The sequence below is a fragment of the Asparagus officinalis genome, chromosome 3, assembly GCF_001876935.1.
Source record: "Asparagus officinalis chromosome 3, Aspof.V1, whole genome shotgun sequence".
NCBI classification, from domain to species: Eukaryota; Viridiplantae; Streptophyta; class Magnoliopsida; order Asparagales; family Asparagaceae; genus Asparagus; species Asparagus officinalis.
In genome coordinates, this window is record NC_033796.1 from 56,809,195 (window position 1) to 56,827,107 (window position 17,913).

At 37.3% G+C, this 17,913-nt stretch overlaps 1 protein-coding gene across 1 annotated transcript in view; it reads right to left on the reverse strand.

The window, feature by feature from the left end:
- Nucleotides 502–17,913, reverse strand: part of LOC109835157 — a 29,306-nt gene continuing 11,894 nt past the window's right edge. The window contains exons 2-3 of the mRNA XM_020403145.1: nt 13,615–13,796; nt 502–813 (exon numbers count right to left, since the gene is read on the reverse strand). Of these exons, the coding sequence (XP_020258734.1) occupies nt 502–813; nt 13,615–13,796 (494 nt within the window). The remainder of the gene's footprint in view (nt 814–13,614; nt 13,797–17,913) is intronic.

The following is a 17,913-nucleotide window of genomic DNA, read 5'->3' on the forward strand; positions in this document are numbered from 1 at the left end:
GACGAGTAGAACTAGCACTTCTAGCACAGGGAGGTGAGTCGTCTAGACTCGACTAAGATGGTTAGCTAGTAGTACCCCTGGCAAATGACTTTCTGTGCAAGGCTTCTGGCCCCTGGGTGTTCCCGCATGTTCCTTTATGGATCTCCCTAAGAACATAGCTGGCTTTCGATGACCAGAGACCTCAAAGATAAGGCCCCACATCGTTGCTAGAATGCGACATTCGATAGAGCTGATCGTTTATCATGACATAGCGGTGGTCATTTGTTTGAAAACACTTAACTTCGGTAGTGTTCGTAGGTAGGGTACCCTACATTAGGAAAAGGATGATGGGGTCCATCCAACAAGGTACCATGGGTGTCTCGGTCTGCATAACTATCTTTTGAAGCTTCAAGATGTTGGGATGCTCAAGGATGTTGGCATAGATAGGCCCTGAGCTGCTTCCTGAACTTGTTGATCCTAGCTTGGAGAGGGCATCTGCCTGAGCATTAAGGGCGTGGGAACTTAGGCTATCTTGAAGTCCTTGAAGTTGGCTAATAGCTCCTTAGCCACTTTTAGGTACATGACCATTCTTGGATCTTTTATCGTGTATTGCCCATTCACATGATGGGCGATAAGCTGGGAGTCAACTAATATGTAGAGGCGCTTAACTTTTAGCGCTAGGGCTGCTCGAAGACCAGCCAGGAGAGCTTTATATTTGGCCTCATTTTTCAAGACCGAGAATGAAAAAGTAATGGATTGCTCATGCATCAACCTGCCTGGGCTACGCAGGACCACTCCAGCTCCCCTGTCGGCTTCTCTGGAGGATATGTCCACCTTCAACAACTACCAAGAAGTAAACTCTGATGAATCATATGCTAGGGTGTGACGGGTTTGTGTGGCGGACGCTTAGACTACTATAGGTGTTGGAGCCTTCTATTAAGTGGGCAACGAGGGTGCATCCGGCTCGTCATCTGGTGAAGTTAACTTGATGAGGAAGTCGACGAGTGCTTGAGCTTTGATCGCTATCCTTGGCTCGAACTGCACATCATGCTTGTTGAGTTTGACTGGCCAGACTACCATTCTTCTAGAGATTGTAGCACTGCCAAGTACTTTCTTTAGGGGCAAACTTGTTCGTACAATTATGGAATGGGCTTGTAAGTAGGGGTGGAGTCTCGTTGCAGTGGTGATAAGGATGAATGTAGCCTTCTCTATGAGAGGATAGTTGAGCTCGCTCGCTTTTAGGATCCGGCTGACATAGTACATGGGCTTCTAGCTGTTCTCTTACTCTCGAATTAGAATGGAGTTGACGGCTTTGGGGGAAAAAGCCAAATATAGGTACAAATTCTCCCCTCCCATGGGCTAGCTCAGCAGGGTCTTAGTACTCAAGTATGCCTTGAGGTCCTGAAAAGCTGCACTACATTCAGCCGTCGAACTCATGCTCTTCTTTAGTTCCTTACTTCCTCTCAATGTCTTGAAGAATAGGAGCCTCCTTTTGGCAGATTTTGAGAGGAAACAGCCTAGTACCGCTATCTTCCTATTTAGCTTCTAGACATTCTTTAATGTGCGAGGTTCGGGTAGTCGCTCTATGGTGGCTATCTTCTCCGAGTTAATTTCAGTACCTCTCTGGGTAATCATGAACCGAATGAACTTTCCCGATTGCACCTCAAAGGCACACTTGGCTGAATAAAGCTTCATGCAATAGCACCAAATGAGAGAGAATATCTCTTCTAAATCTGGTATATGGGTCGATGCCTGTCGTGACTTCATCAGTAGGTCGTCCACTTAGGCCTCCAAATTACGGCCAAATTTAGTATAAGTTCAAGGCACATAAGTGCCCTAACCATGTTTTGACTTGTGATCAATCCATAGATACCTATAGAAAATAAATAGACACTCAAAAAAGTACATGTTCGAACATCATTGACTAGCTCCTCATCAATCTCAATTCATTTCAATATGAACAATAATTCAACGGATTTGATTGACTAGAATCGAGCAACTACAGAAAAAAAGGATTCATTTCAATATGAACAATAATTCAACGGATTTGATTGACTAGAATCGAGCAACTACAGAAAAAAAGAGGGTATCCGCAGTAGATTAAACTAAAAACTTTCCCCTTTTTTATTTAATTTTAACTAAACATTCTTATGTTTAAAATTCTTGATATATTACTTTTGAAGATGCTTCTAATAAATTGAGGATTAAGAATTGAGTAGTTGAATTTATAGGCTATGCTGTGATCTGGGGGTTGAAGATCTTGTTAGCAAGTCTCTGGTAGGTGGCCCCAGTGTTCTAGAGACCAAACGACATCATTCTATAGTAATAGGTTCCCTGATTGATGGTGAAAGAGGTCTTCTCCTAGTCATGTTTAGCCATGAAGATTTGATTATAGCTGGAGAAGGCATCCATGAAGCTGAGTAGCTCATGTCCAGCACTCTCGTCGACCAGTTGATCAATCCAATGGAGGGGGTAGCTATCTTTGGGACAGGCTTTGTTGAGGTTGGTAAAGTCCATGCACATCCTCCATTTGTTGAGAGCTTTTTTCACCAACACAACGTTGGCTAGCCATTTCGGGTACTATATTTTTTGAATGAAACCAGCTCTAAGGAGCCGTTCGACTTCATCAACGGCCGCCTTCTATCTCTTAGGGCTGAGATGTCTCTTCTTCTATCAAACTTGCTTGGTGTGCCAATCGACTGCTAGCTCATGGCTTATCTACTTGGGCGGGGGTAGTCCCTGGCATATCTTCGGGTACCCAGGTGAATACATCAGTGTTCACCAACAAAAACTCAATCAAAGTTCCCTGTAGGGGCTCTTCGAGGCTGGATCTGATCTTGACCTCTTCTTGGTCAATCGATACTTCCTGTAGCTCTTCCACTTGAGTCGTCCTCAATAGGCAGGGTATCTTGCACCCCCTTACTCTTAGTCAAGAGAAGGTAACAGGACCTGGCCTCTTTTTGGTTGCTCCTAGCTACTCCGACTCCATTAGGAGTCGGGAACTTTAGCATCTGGTGATGTATGGAAGGGATGGCCCATAAGAGGTGGATGGCAATTCGGCCCAAGATGACATTATGGGTTAATTTGAGGTTCATCATCAAGAACTAAGCTAGACAGTGGACTGTTGGGGATGTTCTCTGACCGTCAGGTGAAAAGTAATCATCCTTTCGGCCAGGAGGGTATGTTCAGTGAATATGATGAGGGTGCCCCTACATGACTGTAGTTGGGACTTGTCGATGCCCACCTAGTTGAAGGTATCGATATACAGGATGTCCATGGAGCTCCCTGTGTTGACCATGATTTTCTTCACCTGGTAACCGTCAATCCCTACTGTTATGATGATAAGGTCATCATAGGGATGTAGGCGTTAAAAAATACCTATGGATTCCTGCATGCGGTTCAAGACTAAACGAAGACGATCATCTGAACCAAAGAGGATCATCCAAGGCCATAAAGAAGCTAATGAGTGCATGAAGTAATTTGCTGTGGCGTACAAGTCAACAAAATGACGAAATACGCAAAACAGTGGAAAATACAAGTCTGGAAGGCCAAAGATATGATTAAGTCCAGAACTATCCTGCGCAACCACAGGACACCAATTGGTGTCTCGCATAGCTATGGGACACCACTTGGTGTCTCGTGCAGCCACAGGACACCACTTGGTGTCTCACGAAGACGTAGGACACCAGTTGGTGTCTCGCACAAAAGCGGGACACCACATGGTGTCCCGCACCCACGCGGGTCACCAACATCCGTCCTGCACAGATAGTTCCCAAAACACGTTTCTGACGAATTTATTAATATTTTTCAGGGTTTGTTCATTCCAAAACATCCCAACTGACTTAATATCATATCCAAATATGGTTAGCCTGTTTATAACGAAGATATAGCCAAATCCTTCATTCTCATCCAAATAACCGCATCCAAGACCCTATAAATACATGCCAAGGGGCTCATTTCTCCAGATCTAAAATTTTTATCAAGCGGACGAGGTGCTATTGGATTGAAGAGTCAAGGAGCACAAAATTTCATAGGAGGCTAGCTAGATCCCAACGAACTTCGGCATAAAGAAGGAGTCTTTCAAAGGATCTGAAGCCCCATCCCCCCTTTCCTTGAGATTAGGCTTAGTCTTTATCTCGATAAGAGTACTGATTTTGCTTGGTTGATATCAGTACTTCAACGAATACTTTCTTTGTAAAATAGGAGCTTTGATCAAATATTCTATCGACCAGATCCAGATTTGAGGCAGTCCACGAACAAACCCCGGCACAAGCGAAGATCCCACGCAAGCAGAGACTAATAAATAGGATCTGTGTATTGTTTGAAAGAAGTTGTAGTTTTTTTTATTGTGTAAAGAGATCTCATAAAAAGATCAACTTCTACTTGTTTTGAACGTATTTTAACGAAATAAGTTGTAATAAGTTCTACAATGAAAACAACAATTTCTAACACAAACAGGGGCGTCTCAACACCCTTTAGGTTAGGGTCGCTAAAGGAGATGGGCTCTTCTGCTCTCGCCTTTTTGTTGCATACATTGACCCGCAATGCTTTCTTGGCATACCTCTTCTGAGTGTCATTAGATGACCCTCTAATTGTTAGACCATCGCTAATAGTGTTGATGATCCCCTTATGGCTAGGCTCGAGGGGTCAACTATCCTCTTGTGGTCGGGGGTGAGGTGATCGTGAACGAGACCTCCTGTTGGCCCTGGCTAGGGCAGCTTCTCTTTTGTCTCTTCAAGAGACAAGCTTTTTTGGATACCCCATTCATATTAGGTTTTCTATGTCCCTCTGTAGGATCTGGTAGTCATTGGTGAGATGAGTGTAAGCCCTATGGTATCAGAAGTACTGCCTAGTATCTCTACTCAGAGGGTCCGACCTCATCTTACGAGGGGGCTCATTGAGGTGTCCGTCCTTCCGGGCCATGTTGAGGACTTCAGCTAGAGAGGTGTTAAGGACCGTGAGAGTAGGTTTGGGCGCTAGCTCCCTCCTCTTGTCCCTCCTGTCGAACTTGTTGGAGCGGATGTCGACTCTCGCGGGGTCATTCTAGTTAGCCTTTATATTTTGATGATGATTTACAACCACCATTATTAGTACTAATTACTTGTTGAGTAATATTATAGATTACAAGAATATCAAGCTCATTAGGACCTTTATTGGAGGATTGGATGGATTATCAAGCTACAACGATGAAATCAAGGAGGTGGAGACAAATTGGTGAATCAAAGCTATCAAGAGCACAATATCAAATTAGAAGCTTCATCAAGAATCAAGAAAATATTAAGACTCAAGCTATATATTTATATGGGCTAAATACGCATATTGGTATTTTAATTCTACCCCATTTACCAAGAAGGTATTTTAATTAGGCAAACCTACTTTAAGGTGTTTTAATTGATTCAACTTACCAACAAGGCTATTTTTCACGTCGGCGACCAGTTTTCCGATGAGAGCTCGTCACGTGCATGACACGTGATGACTTAAACTATTTTTTAGCTGTTGATGTGGCACGGATTTTCTAACATGGATAAAACATTTGGGAGAATAAAAGAGGGGATTCAAGATGAGATTGGGTGAGATTGGAAACTAGGGTTTATCAAATTAGGGCATTCAAGCTGAGATTGAGCGTGGAAGAAAAGATATTATGTTGTCGTTATCAAGTTCAAGCTCTCGTTCTAAAGCGAACAGGGTCAGTGGAAAATTGGGATCGCATGTAAGATCAAGCTCTCGTCCTCCGAAAATCACATTCTACATCAACTGAGGAATACTATCACATGGAATCCCTGCAATCTATCTCCTTCAACTGCCTCCTCCACGACTTCCCACTCTCTATTTCTCCCTCTCTCGCGCGTTCAAATTCTAAAAATAAAAGGGGCGAATCTGTCCTATTTTGGGTGAATTAGGATTTTTAGAGGGTTAATTCCCGCCTTTAAACACTGCCACGTCAGAAAATTCGTGCCATATCAGCACCTAAAAAATAGTTTAAGTCATCACGTGTTATGCAACGTGACAAGCTCACCACGGAAAACTGGTCGCCGATGAGAAAAATGGACTTGTTGGTAAGTAGAATCAATTTAAATGCCTTAAAGCATGTTTGCCTAATTAAAATACCTTCTTGGTAAATAAGGTGGAATAAAAATATTAATATGGGTATTTAGCCTATTTATATGTGAGGGATATTTGCATTTTTATTTCTCTCTAGTGCTTAATGTAGGTAAGTAGTTTGATAGATTACATTTGAAGATCTTGGGATAACACAAACATACCTGCAAAACTCATATTTTGATAATTTTACTAAACAATAAGTTTTCACAAGTGTAAGGACCTTTTTGCAAAATCCTTTATCAAACGAGTTTGTCTTCTTGTTTAAAAACATTTTCTAGAGTTTTATAATTTTTGAAAATTGTTTGATAATTTTTTATAATTTTCCAAGTCAAAAACCTATTTTTAAACTCTATGTATATTTTGTATCAGTTCACGGTCAACCAGACTTGGTTCTGTGGTCGACCGTAAAAAGTCCAGAGAGTTTGGGAACTAAGCAACTTCTCTTGGTCGACCGGACGTGGTTCGACGGTCGACCGGGAAAAGTCCAAAGAGTTTTGGCTATAACAGCTAGTTCGTGTGGTCGACCGCCAATGGCTTTATGCTCGATCGCCGCTACTGTAACGACTAGTTTCCGCCAGCTTTCAGATTTTTAGGATTTGGTCTTTTGTCTTTTTCCAGGGTTTTTGGCTTCTTCCAAGGATTACCTATATATACCCAACTATGCTATTTAATTCTAAACTGTTTCTACCAACTTCCAGATTTTTAGGATTTGGTCTGCTTTGTCTTTTTCCAAGGTTTTTGGCCACTTCCAAGGATTACCTATATATACCCAGCTACCCCATTTAATTCTTAACCAAATTTTTGCAAGAGAAATTGAGTGAGCTTGTGTTCTTGTATTATAAAGAGCTTTAATTTTCAAATTCTCTCAATCTGTTTTCACACTTGAAAATCCTACATCCCAAGCTTCAATTGGAATCTCTTCTCCTTGCCATAGGGCTGCTGTAAGAGAGCTTCTTACTGTTCTTTGTATTGTATGGAATGCAAGATCTTGTGAAGATCTATTATGTGGTTGTGAGATCTCAAGAGGAGATCATTGTGTAAAAGTTCCAGCTTCCAAATCAGGTTATGATAGTGAAATTCTTCTTGAGAGTGGGGAGCAGGGACGTAGGTCAGAGGACCGAACCTCGTGAACATATCGTGTGTCACAATTAGCTAACTATTTCCTAACTCATCTCTCTTATCTTGTTTTAGCATTTTATTTTGTGGTGTATTGCATTGTTTTATTTTTAATTGCATATTTATTGCCTCATAACCTTATTCACCCCCCCAGGGCTTTTTAATTGGTATCAGATCAAGGTCTCTACTATTTGTTAGGATTAAATCCCTTAGAGAAAAGATCTAAATGGAGGCTTTAATGAATGTGCATATGCTAGAAGGACAATACACCACTAGGCCACCCCTTTTCACCGGTAGCAACTTTGCTTATTGGAAAGCTAGGATGAGAATTTATCTTTGATGTATTCTCCTTGATATCCTAGACATTATAGAGAAGAAATATGTTGAGAAGCCTAGTAGTAGTAGTATGACCGTTGGTGAGAGGCTCAAAGCAAACCTTAATATAAATGTCATGAAGACCTTAATTTGTGGACTTACCCCCCAATAAATATAGTAGGGTTTCCACGTGTGCAACCGCACACAAAATTTGGGCAAAATTATGCATCACTCATGAAGGAACCCCCAAGTTAAGGAGTCCAAAATAAGTGGTCTCATGCATGATTATGAATTATTTAAAATGCTTCAAAATAAATCTATTGATGTTATATTTTCTCGGTTCACTAACATCATAAATGAATTGCATGACCTAGATAAGAAATTGACGAACCAAGAGATGAACTAAAAGATTCTTCATTCTTTAACGTCGATGTAGGAGCCCAAAGCTACAGCCATCGAGGAAGCTCATGATCTTATAACACTTACTCTTGATGGTCTCATTTGCAAGCTGAATGTCTATGAGAAGAAGATCATGGAAAAAGAGGAAGTACCCCCAAAGGCAACCGAGGAACTATCTCAAAAATTGAAAACTATTACGCTCAAAGGGGCAATTGATGACTCATCCTGCTCAGATAGTGAAGTTGATGACTCTAGAGAAGTGGTACGCCTCTTTAGAAGAATATCAAGATTAATTAAAATGAATAAAAATTTTTAAAATCAATCTAACAACAATAACAACAAATTTCCCTCTCTTGTAGGTAAATGCTTCAAAGACAATGAAACGGGACACTTAGTATTAGTCAAGGAATTATTTGCAACCCTAATCAAGGGTTGAAGGAGGCAATTTCTCCTTTATTGGTGGTGAGTGTTGGTCTCTTTGTTTTGATAATGTTTAACAAACAATTTACTACTAATGTTGTTTGTCTAGTATTTGTGTTTATTTATTTATTATAGACAAACAACATGTTAGAAGATGGATGGATTGCGCCATAACTATCATATCAAATAGAGGTTGGCGGAATAGTGGAGTGAATCCTTGATATTAAGTTAAAGATCCAATTACAAGCTTCATCCAAGTTTACCAAGTTGAGCTACAATGAAGATCAAGATCAAGCTTGAGTAATATTAGTTTAGGTTTATATTATGTGTGTTGGTACTTTAAGCTCAATCATATATACACACACATTATATTGGTTTCCTTGTATATATATAGTTATATATATATACAACACAAGCTTTGTTTATATATATATATATATATAATATGATTTCATCAATATCAATTTTATTTAGTTCAATGAAATCATGTTTATTGTTTTGAAAGTTTACAAAACAAGTATTTTTGTGAAAATATTGTTTTCTTGGTTTATAGACTTAACAATAATCATATACATCTTTTATTAAGTCTATAAAATTATTCTGTAATGTTTCAAAATATGGTTAAGCTAAAATATCAAAACTCATGTGTTCACATTTTTATGTTTTGGACTATTTTACAAAATAATGATATTTTACATTTGGAAAGTCCTTTTGAAAAACCAGTTTTTGTAGCATATGTATTATCATGTCTAAAATCATTTCTCAAAGTTTTATATTTTTCTGAATTTATTTGATATTTTTAAACCCAGTTTAAAGTTGAGTTTTTCTGTGCACTTCAGGTCTGTGCATGTCTAGTCGACTCATTAGTCGACTCATGAGTCGACTCATAAATCGACTCACGAAGTGCAGCGCAGTTGTGATTTTTCTTCTATTGAGTCGACTCATATAAGGCGACTCACGAAGTGCAGCACAGTTATGATTTTTCTTCTGCTGAGTCGACTCATATAAGGCGACTCATTAGTCGACTCATAAGTCGACTCATGAGTCAACTCATAAGTCGACTTATCAGACAGCCGTTGCACAGTAACGGCTAGTTTTCTGATTTGTTTGTTTATGGGTTTTTGGTCTTTTCCTTGGGATTTTTGCCAAAGTTTTGAGTGGGTATAAATACCCCATTGCCTTCAGCTCTTCACACAACTAAGAGAATGTTTTAAGAAAGTTTAACAAGGGTTTAAAGCTTGTTTAAGTTTGTTTAGTTTGAGTTTGTGAATTCAATTCTACAAGAGCTTGAGGAGATCATCTATTGGAGTTTGAGCAATCAACTATTCTCCCTCCATCTCTTGTCATCTATTGAGAAGTTTTCTAAACTCTTTTCTAGCTTTATATTTATTTGTTTGATTATCATCTTATTAAAGCTAGTTTTATATTGAGTTTAGATTTGATTAATCTCATTGTTACACACACCCACTTGAGCTTATAGTATTTACATTCATAGTATATTTTGGGTTGTGGGGTTTGTGACTTTGAGTTGAGCCTAATTGAGTTCTCACCTTGTTTAGAGAACAATCATTTGTTGTGAGCCTTAATTGTTTAGATTACTTTGTAATACACTTGTACACCAAGAGGAGTGTGTGGTGAGGACGTAGTCGATACCGAGAGGAGTGGCGTCGGTGGCCTAGTGAGAGGTGATAATTCCGAGCACTTGAGGGATGCGATACGTGAGGACTAACACTTGAGGTTGTAGCTTGTGTATGTACATTGTGACGATTTGTGAGAGTTGTCAGTTGTATTGATAACCGAGTGTGTAGAGTTTTTGGTTAGCTAGAAAACCGAGTGTGTAGAGAAGTTTCGTCTTCCAAACCGGGTTGTGTAGTGGATTCTCCTCGAGAGTGGGGAGCGGGGATGTAGGACGGATGGTCCGAACCTCGCGAACATATAGCGTGTTTGGTTTGCATTGGCGCACTTATAACTGTTCATCTTATAGCCTATTGTATTTTGTTTACATTGTCCACTAGTTTGTTTCACCCTTGTGATAGTTTAAATATATCCTTGCATATACCATATAGTATATCTCTTTTCTAGGATATATCACCTTAGTTATATTGCTTATGCTTGCTCTTATCACATTGTATATGTATCTTTCAAGAATAATTTATTAGTTAGTTTTTATTAGCATTTAAATCGGATTAGATTAGCATAAACCCTATTCACCCCTCCCCTCCCTCTAGGGTTCTTTCCTAGTGACATTAGGGTCTAACAATTGGTATCAGAGCTTGGTGCTCTTTGATTTAAGGTCTAATCACCTTGAGTTAAAGATCCAAGTTTTCTTTTTGTGCTAATCTTATTTTGATTTTATTTGTATCTTGCTTGCTCATATATACATTATGGATATGCACGGTACACCTTGTTTAGATTATGCCATCAATATTGCTCCTAGATTAGATAATTTCCCCTATGCCCAATGGTGTATTAGATTTAAACTTTTTGTTCGATCTAGACACTTCAATTTATGGAAAATTATAGATGATGCTTATATTGTGCCCACTTCGGAGAAATCCAAGTGGAATAAAAATGATCATCGTATCTTTACCATGAATAATCTTTTGTTAGAATTTTTACATAATGCGTTCGATTCATCTATGTCTAACAAGCTTGATTCTTTTGATAGTGCTTACACATTATGGAAACTTATAGAAGCACATCAACGGAATTTGGAGGCGATCCGACAAGATTTGTTTATATATATATATATATACATAGTTATATATACACAATTTAGTTTTGGTATATATAGGTATATGTATACATACATGTTTTTGTTTCCAAGTTTATATAAATATGAAATTATATCTTACAAATTTTTTGTTTTGGTTTTTCAAGTTTAAATATGAAACAATTGAATATAATTGGAAAATACATTTTTGTTTCATGTTTATATGCTTACATATGATTTCATCAATATCATTTTTATTTAGTTCAATGAAATCATGTTTATTGTTTTAAAAGTTTGCAAAACAAGTATTTTTGTGAAAATATTGTTTTCTTGGTTTATAGACTTAACAATAATCATATACATCTTTTATTAAGTCTACAAAATCATTCTGTAATGTTTCAAAACATGGTTAAGCTAAAATGTCAAAACTCATGTGTTCACATTGTCATGTTTTGGACTATCTTGTAAAATGATGATAGTTTACATTTGGGAAGTCCTTTTAAAAAACCAGTTTTTGTAGCATATGTATTATCATGTCTAAAATCATTTTTCAAAGTCTTACATTTTTCTGAATTTATTTGATATTTTTAAACCCAGTTTAAAGTTGAGTTTTTCTGTACACTTCAGGTCTGTGCATGTCTAGTCGACTCATTAGTCGACTCATGAGTCGACTCATAAGTTGACTCACGAAGTGCAGCGCAATTGTGATTTTTCTTCTACTAAATTGACTCATATAAGGTGACTCGTTAGTCGACTCATAAGTCGACTCATGAGTCGACTCATAAGTCGACTTATCAGAGAGCCGTTGCACAGTAACGGCTAGTTTTCTGATTTCTTTGTTTATGGGTTTTTGGTCTTTTCCTTAGGGTTTTTGCTAAAGTTTTGAGTGGGTATAAATACCCCATTGCCTTCCGCTCTTCACACAACTAAGAGAATGTTTTAAGAAAGTTTAACAAGGGTTTAAAGCTTGTTTAAGTTTGTTTAAAGGTGTTTTCAAGTCTTGTTTAAGAGTTTCGTTTGTGAAGATAATTTCATAAGGGCTTGAGGAGATAATCTTTGGTGTTTGAGCTTCAAATCATCTCTCTCTCACTCTTGTCATTTATTAGAGAAGTTTTCTAAACTCAATCTAGCTTTACATTTTAGTGTTTGATTATCATTTTATTAAGCTAGTGTTTATATAAAGTTTAGTTAATTTTATTTATCTTATTGTTACACACACCCACTTGAACTTATAGTATTTACATTCATAATATAATTTGGGTTGTGGGGTTTGTGACTTTGAGTTGAGCCTAATTGAGTTCTCACCTTGTTTAGAGAACAATCATTTGTTGTGAGCCTTAATTGTGTAGATTACTTTGTAATACACTTGTACACCGAGAGGAGTGTGTGATGAGGACGTAGTCGATACCGAGAGGAGTGGCGTCGGTGGCCTAGTGAGAGGTGATAATTCAGAGCACTTGAGGGAGGGGATACGTGAGGACCAACACTTGATGTTGTAGCTTGTGTATGTACATTGTCACGATTTGTGAGAGTTGTCAGTTGTATTGATAACCGAGTGTGTAGAGTTTTCGGTTAGCTAGAAAACCGAGTGTGTAGAGAAGTTTCGGCTTCCAAACCGGGTTGTGTAGTGGATTCTCCTCGAGAGTGGGGAGCGGGGACGTAGGACGGAAGGTCTGAACCTCGCGAACATATAGCGTGTTTGGTTTGCATTGGCGCACTTATAACTGTTCATCTTATAGCCTATTACATCTTGTTTATATTATCCACTAGTTTGTTTCACCCTTGTGATAGTTTAAATATATCCTTGCATATACCATATAGTATATCTCTTTGCTAGGATATATCACCTTAGTTATATTGCTTATTCTTGCTCTTATCACATTGTATATGTATCTTACAAGAATAATTTATTAGTTAGTTTTTATTGGCATTTAAATCGGATTAGATTAGCATAAACCCTATTCACCCCCCTCTAGGGTTCTTTCCTAGCGACCTTAGGGTCTAACAATTGGTTTCGGCAAGCAAATCAAAATCCTAATCACATCAAAACCTAACAAAATTAAAAGATGCAATCACATAAAATCCTAACCAAAATCCTAATCAAATCAAAACCTAACAAAATTAAAAGATGCAATCAAATAAAATCCTAACCAAAGTAGAAAGAGATCTCAAAATCAACTCCTAAAGAAATCCTAACTAAAAAGAAGATTACATAGAATAAAATAAAATCCTACCAATAAAGGAAAGATTATAATAAATCATAATCACATCGCATGGATCGTCCTGCATCAATACACTAATAAGTGAAAAGAGAAGCCTAATTGGCTAAAGCCGAAGCTTCTAACATAGAGCCATAGAGGTAACCAAACTGGCTATAAACTAATGTCGTTTCAATATCACCATTATGTATCATGTTAATGCAGTGGCATTACAAAGAAAATGAGTGAGCACATTTGGAAACAAACTGCTCATTGAATTTTAAACAATCAGAAACTCAACATGACTACCACAGGCTCCTGATAAAATACCTAGGAATTAAAAAATGAAGTAAACTAAAAAAATTCACTAACCACTTTAATTAGGCGATCCATAGGCTGTTCTGTTGTACTTGTTTCAGATGTTGCTGGTACATTAGCCTGGTTCCTGTCTTGACTGGTGCAATCTGCTAGCAAAGGTGATGCTGAAATTCCAGGTGTGCTAGTAACAACTGGATGTGGTTGAAGTGGTGCAACAGGTCTTTGCTGATGTCCAGCTGATGAAATATTGTTTTCTTGGTTTATAGACTTAACAATAATCATATACATCTTTTATTAAGTCTACAAAATCATTTTGTAATGTTTCAAAACATGGTTAAGCTAAAATGTCAAAACTCATGTGTTCACATTTTCATGTTTTGGACTATTTTACAAAATGATGATAGTTTACATTTGGGAAGTCCTTTTAAAAAACCAGTTTTTGTAGCATATGTATTATCATGTCTAAAATCATTTTTCAAAGTCTTACATTTTTTTGAATTTATTTGATATTTTTAAACCCAGTTTAAAGTTGAGTTTTTCTGTACACTTCAGGTCTGTGCATGTCTAGTCGACTCATTAGTCGACTCATGAGTTGACTCATAAGTTGACACACGAAGTGCAGCGCAGTCATGATTTTTCTTCTGCTAAGTTGACTCATATAAGGCGACTCATTAGTCGACTCATAAGGCGACTCATGAGTCGACTCATAAGTCGACTTATCAGAGAGCCGTTGCACAGTAACGGCTAGTTTTCTGATTTCTTTGTTTATGGGTTTTTGGTCTTTTCCATGGGGTTTTTGCTAAAGTTTTGAGTGGGTATAAATACCCCATTGCGTTCAGCTCTTTATTAAGCTAAGAAAATGTTTTAATCAAGTTTAACAAGGGTTTAAGTTTGTTTAAAGGTGTTTAAGTCTTGTTTAAGAGTTTCGTTTGTGAAGATAATTTCACAAGGGCTTGAGGAGATAATATTTGGTGTTTGAGCTTCAAATCATCTCTCTCTCACTCTGTCATTTATTAGAGAAGTTTTCTAAACTCAATCTAGCTTTACATTTTAGTGTTTGATTATCATTTTATTAAGCTAGTGTTTATATTAAGTTTAGTTAATTTTATTTATCTTATTGTTAAACACACCCACTTGAACTTATAGTATTTACATTCATAGTATAATTTGGGTTGTGGGGTTTGTGACTTTGAGTTGAGCCTAATTGAGTTCTCACCTTGTTTAGAGAACAATCATTTGTTGTGAGCCTTAATTGTGTAGATTACTTTGTTATACACTTGTACACCGAGAGGAGTGTGTGATGAGGACGTAGTCGATACCGAGAGGAGTGGCGTCGGTGGCCTAGTGAAAGGTGATAATTTAGAGCACTTGAGGGAGGCGATACGTGAGGACCAACACTTGAGGTTGTAGCTTGTGTATGTACATTGTGACGATTTGTGAGAGTTGTCAATTGTATTGATAACCGAGTGTGTAGAGTTTTTGGTTAGCTAGAAAACCGAGTGTGTAGAGAAGTTTCGGCTTCCAAACTGGGTTGTGTAGTGGATTCTCCTTAAGAGTGGGGAGCGGGGACGTAGGACGGAAGGTCCGAACCTCGCGAACATATAGCGTGTTTTGTTTGCATTGGTGCACTTATAACTGTTCATCTTATAGCCTATTGTATTTTGTTTACATTATCCACTAGTTTGTTTCACCCTTGTGATAGTTTAAATATATCCTTGCATATACCATATAGTATATCTCTTTGCTAGGATATATCACCTTAGTTATATTGCTTATGCTTGCTCTTATCACATTGTATATGTATCTTACAAGAATAATTTATTAGTTAGTTTTTATTGGCATTTAAATCGGATTAGATTAGTATAAACCCTATTCATCCCCCACCCCCTCTAAGGTTCTTTCCTAGCGACCTTATGGTCTAACAATTGGTATCAGAGTTTGGTGCTCTTTGATTTAAGGTCTAATCACCTTGAGTTAAAGATCCAAGTTATCTTTTTGTGCTAATCTTGTTTTGGATTTTATTTGTATCTTGCTTGCTCATATATACATTATGGATATGCACGGTACACCTTGTTTAGGTTATGCCATCAATATTGCTCTTAGATTAGATAATTTCCCCTACGCCTAATGGTGTGTTAGATTTAAACTTTTTGTTCAATCTAGACACTTCGATTTATGGAAAATTATAGATGATGCTTATATTGTGCCTACTTCGGAGAAATCCAAGTGGAATAAAAATGATCATCATATCTTTACCATGAATAAGCTTTTGTTAGAATTTTTACATAATGCGTTCGATTCATCTATGTCTAACAAGCTTGATTCTTTTGATAGTGCTTACACATTATGGAAACTTATAGAAGCACATCAAGGGAATTTGGAGGCAATCCGACAAGCTTTGGAGGATTCCATCTTTCATATTTATTGTTTTGGTTTTTCAAGTTTAAATATTAAAGTTTAAAAATGAAACAATTGATACTTTTTTGTTTCATGTTTATATGCTTACATATGATTTCATCAATATCATTTTTATTTAGTTCAATGAAATCATGTTTATTGTTTTGAAAGTTTGTAAAACAAGTATTTTTGTGAAAATATTGTTTTCTTGGTTTATATACTTAACAATAATCATATACATCTTTTATTAAGTCTACAAAATCATTCTGTAATGTTTCAAAACATGGTTAAGCTAAAATGTCAAAACTCATGTGTTCACATTTTCATGTTTTGAACTATTTTGCAAAATGTTGATAGTTTACATTTGGGAAGTCCTTCTAAAAAACCAGTTTTTGTAGCATATGTATTATCATGTCAAATATCATTTTTCAAAGTCTTACATTTTTCTGAATTTATTTGATATTTTTAAACCCAGTTTAAAGTTGAGTTTTTTTTTGTACACTTCAGGTCTGTGCATGTCTAGTCGACTCATTAGTGGACTCATGAGTCGACTCATAAGTTGACTCACGAAGTGTAGCGCAGTTGTGATTTTTCTTCTGCTAAGTTGACTCATATAAGGCGACTCATTAGTCGACTCATAAGGCGACTCATGAGTCGACTCATAAGTCGACTTATCAGAGAGCCGTTGCACAGTAACGGCTAGTTTTCTGATTTCTTTGTTTATCAGTTTTTGGTCTTTTCCTTGGGGTTTTTGCTAAAGTTTTGAGTGGGTATAAATACCCCATTGCCTTCAGCTCTTCACACAACTAAGAGAATGTTTTAAGAAAGTTTAACAAGGGTTTAAAGCTTGTTTAAGTTTGTTTAAAGGTGTTTAAGTCTTGTTTAAGAGTTTCCTTTGTGAAAATAATTTCACAAGGGCTTGAGGAGATAATCTTTGATGTTTGAGCTTCAAATCATCTCTCTCTCACTCTTGTCATTTATTAGAGAAGTTTTCTAAACTCAATATAGCTTTACATTTTAGTGTTTGATTATCATTTTATTAAGCTAGTGTTTATATTAAGTTTAGTTAATTTTATTTATCTTATTATTACACACACCCACTTGAACTTATAGTATTTACATTCATAGTATAATTTGGGTTGTGGGGTTTGTGACTTTGAGTTGAGCCTAATTGAGTTCTCACCTTGTTTAGAGAACAATCATTTGTTGTGAGCCTTAATTGTGTAGATTACTTTGTAATACACTTGTACACCGAGAGGAGTGTGTGATGAGGACGTAGTCGATACCGAGAGGAGTGGCGTCTGTGGCCTAGTGAGAGGTGAATATTCAGAGTACTTGAGGGAGGCGATAAGTGAGGACCAACACTTGAGGTTGTAGCTTGTGTATGTACATTGTGACGATTTGTGAGAGTTGTCAGTTGTATTGATAACCGAGTGTGTAGAGTTTTCGGTTAGCTAGAAAACCGAGTGTGTAGAGATGTTTCGGCTTCCAAACTGGGTTGTGTAGTGGATTCTCCTCGAGAGTGGGGAGCGGGGATGTAGGACGGATGGTCCGAACCTCGCGAACATATAGCGTGTTTTGTTTGCATTGGTGCACTTATAACTGTTCATCTTATAGCCTATTGCATCTTATTTATATTGTCCACTAGTTTGTTTTCCCTTGTGATAGTTTAAATATATCCTTGCATATACCATATAGTATATCTCTTTGCTAGGATATATCACCTTAGTTATATTGCTTATTCTTGCTCTTATCACATTGTATATGTATCTTACAAGAATAATTTATTAGTTAGTTTTTATTGGCATTTAAATCGGATTAGATTAGCATAAACCCTATTCACCTCCCCTCTAGGGTTCTTTCCTAGCGATCTTAGGGTCTAACAATTGGTATCAGAGCTTGGTGCTCTTTGATTTAAGGTCTAATCGCCTTGAGTTAAAGATCCAAGTTATCTTT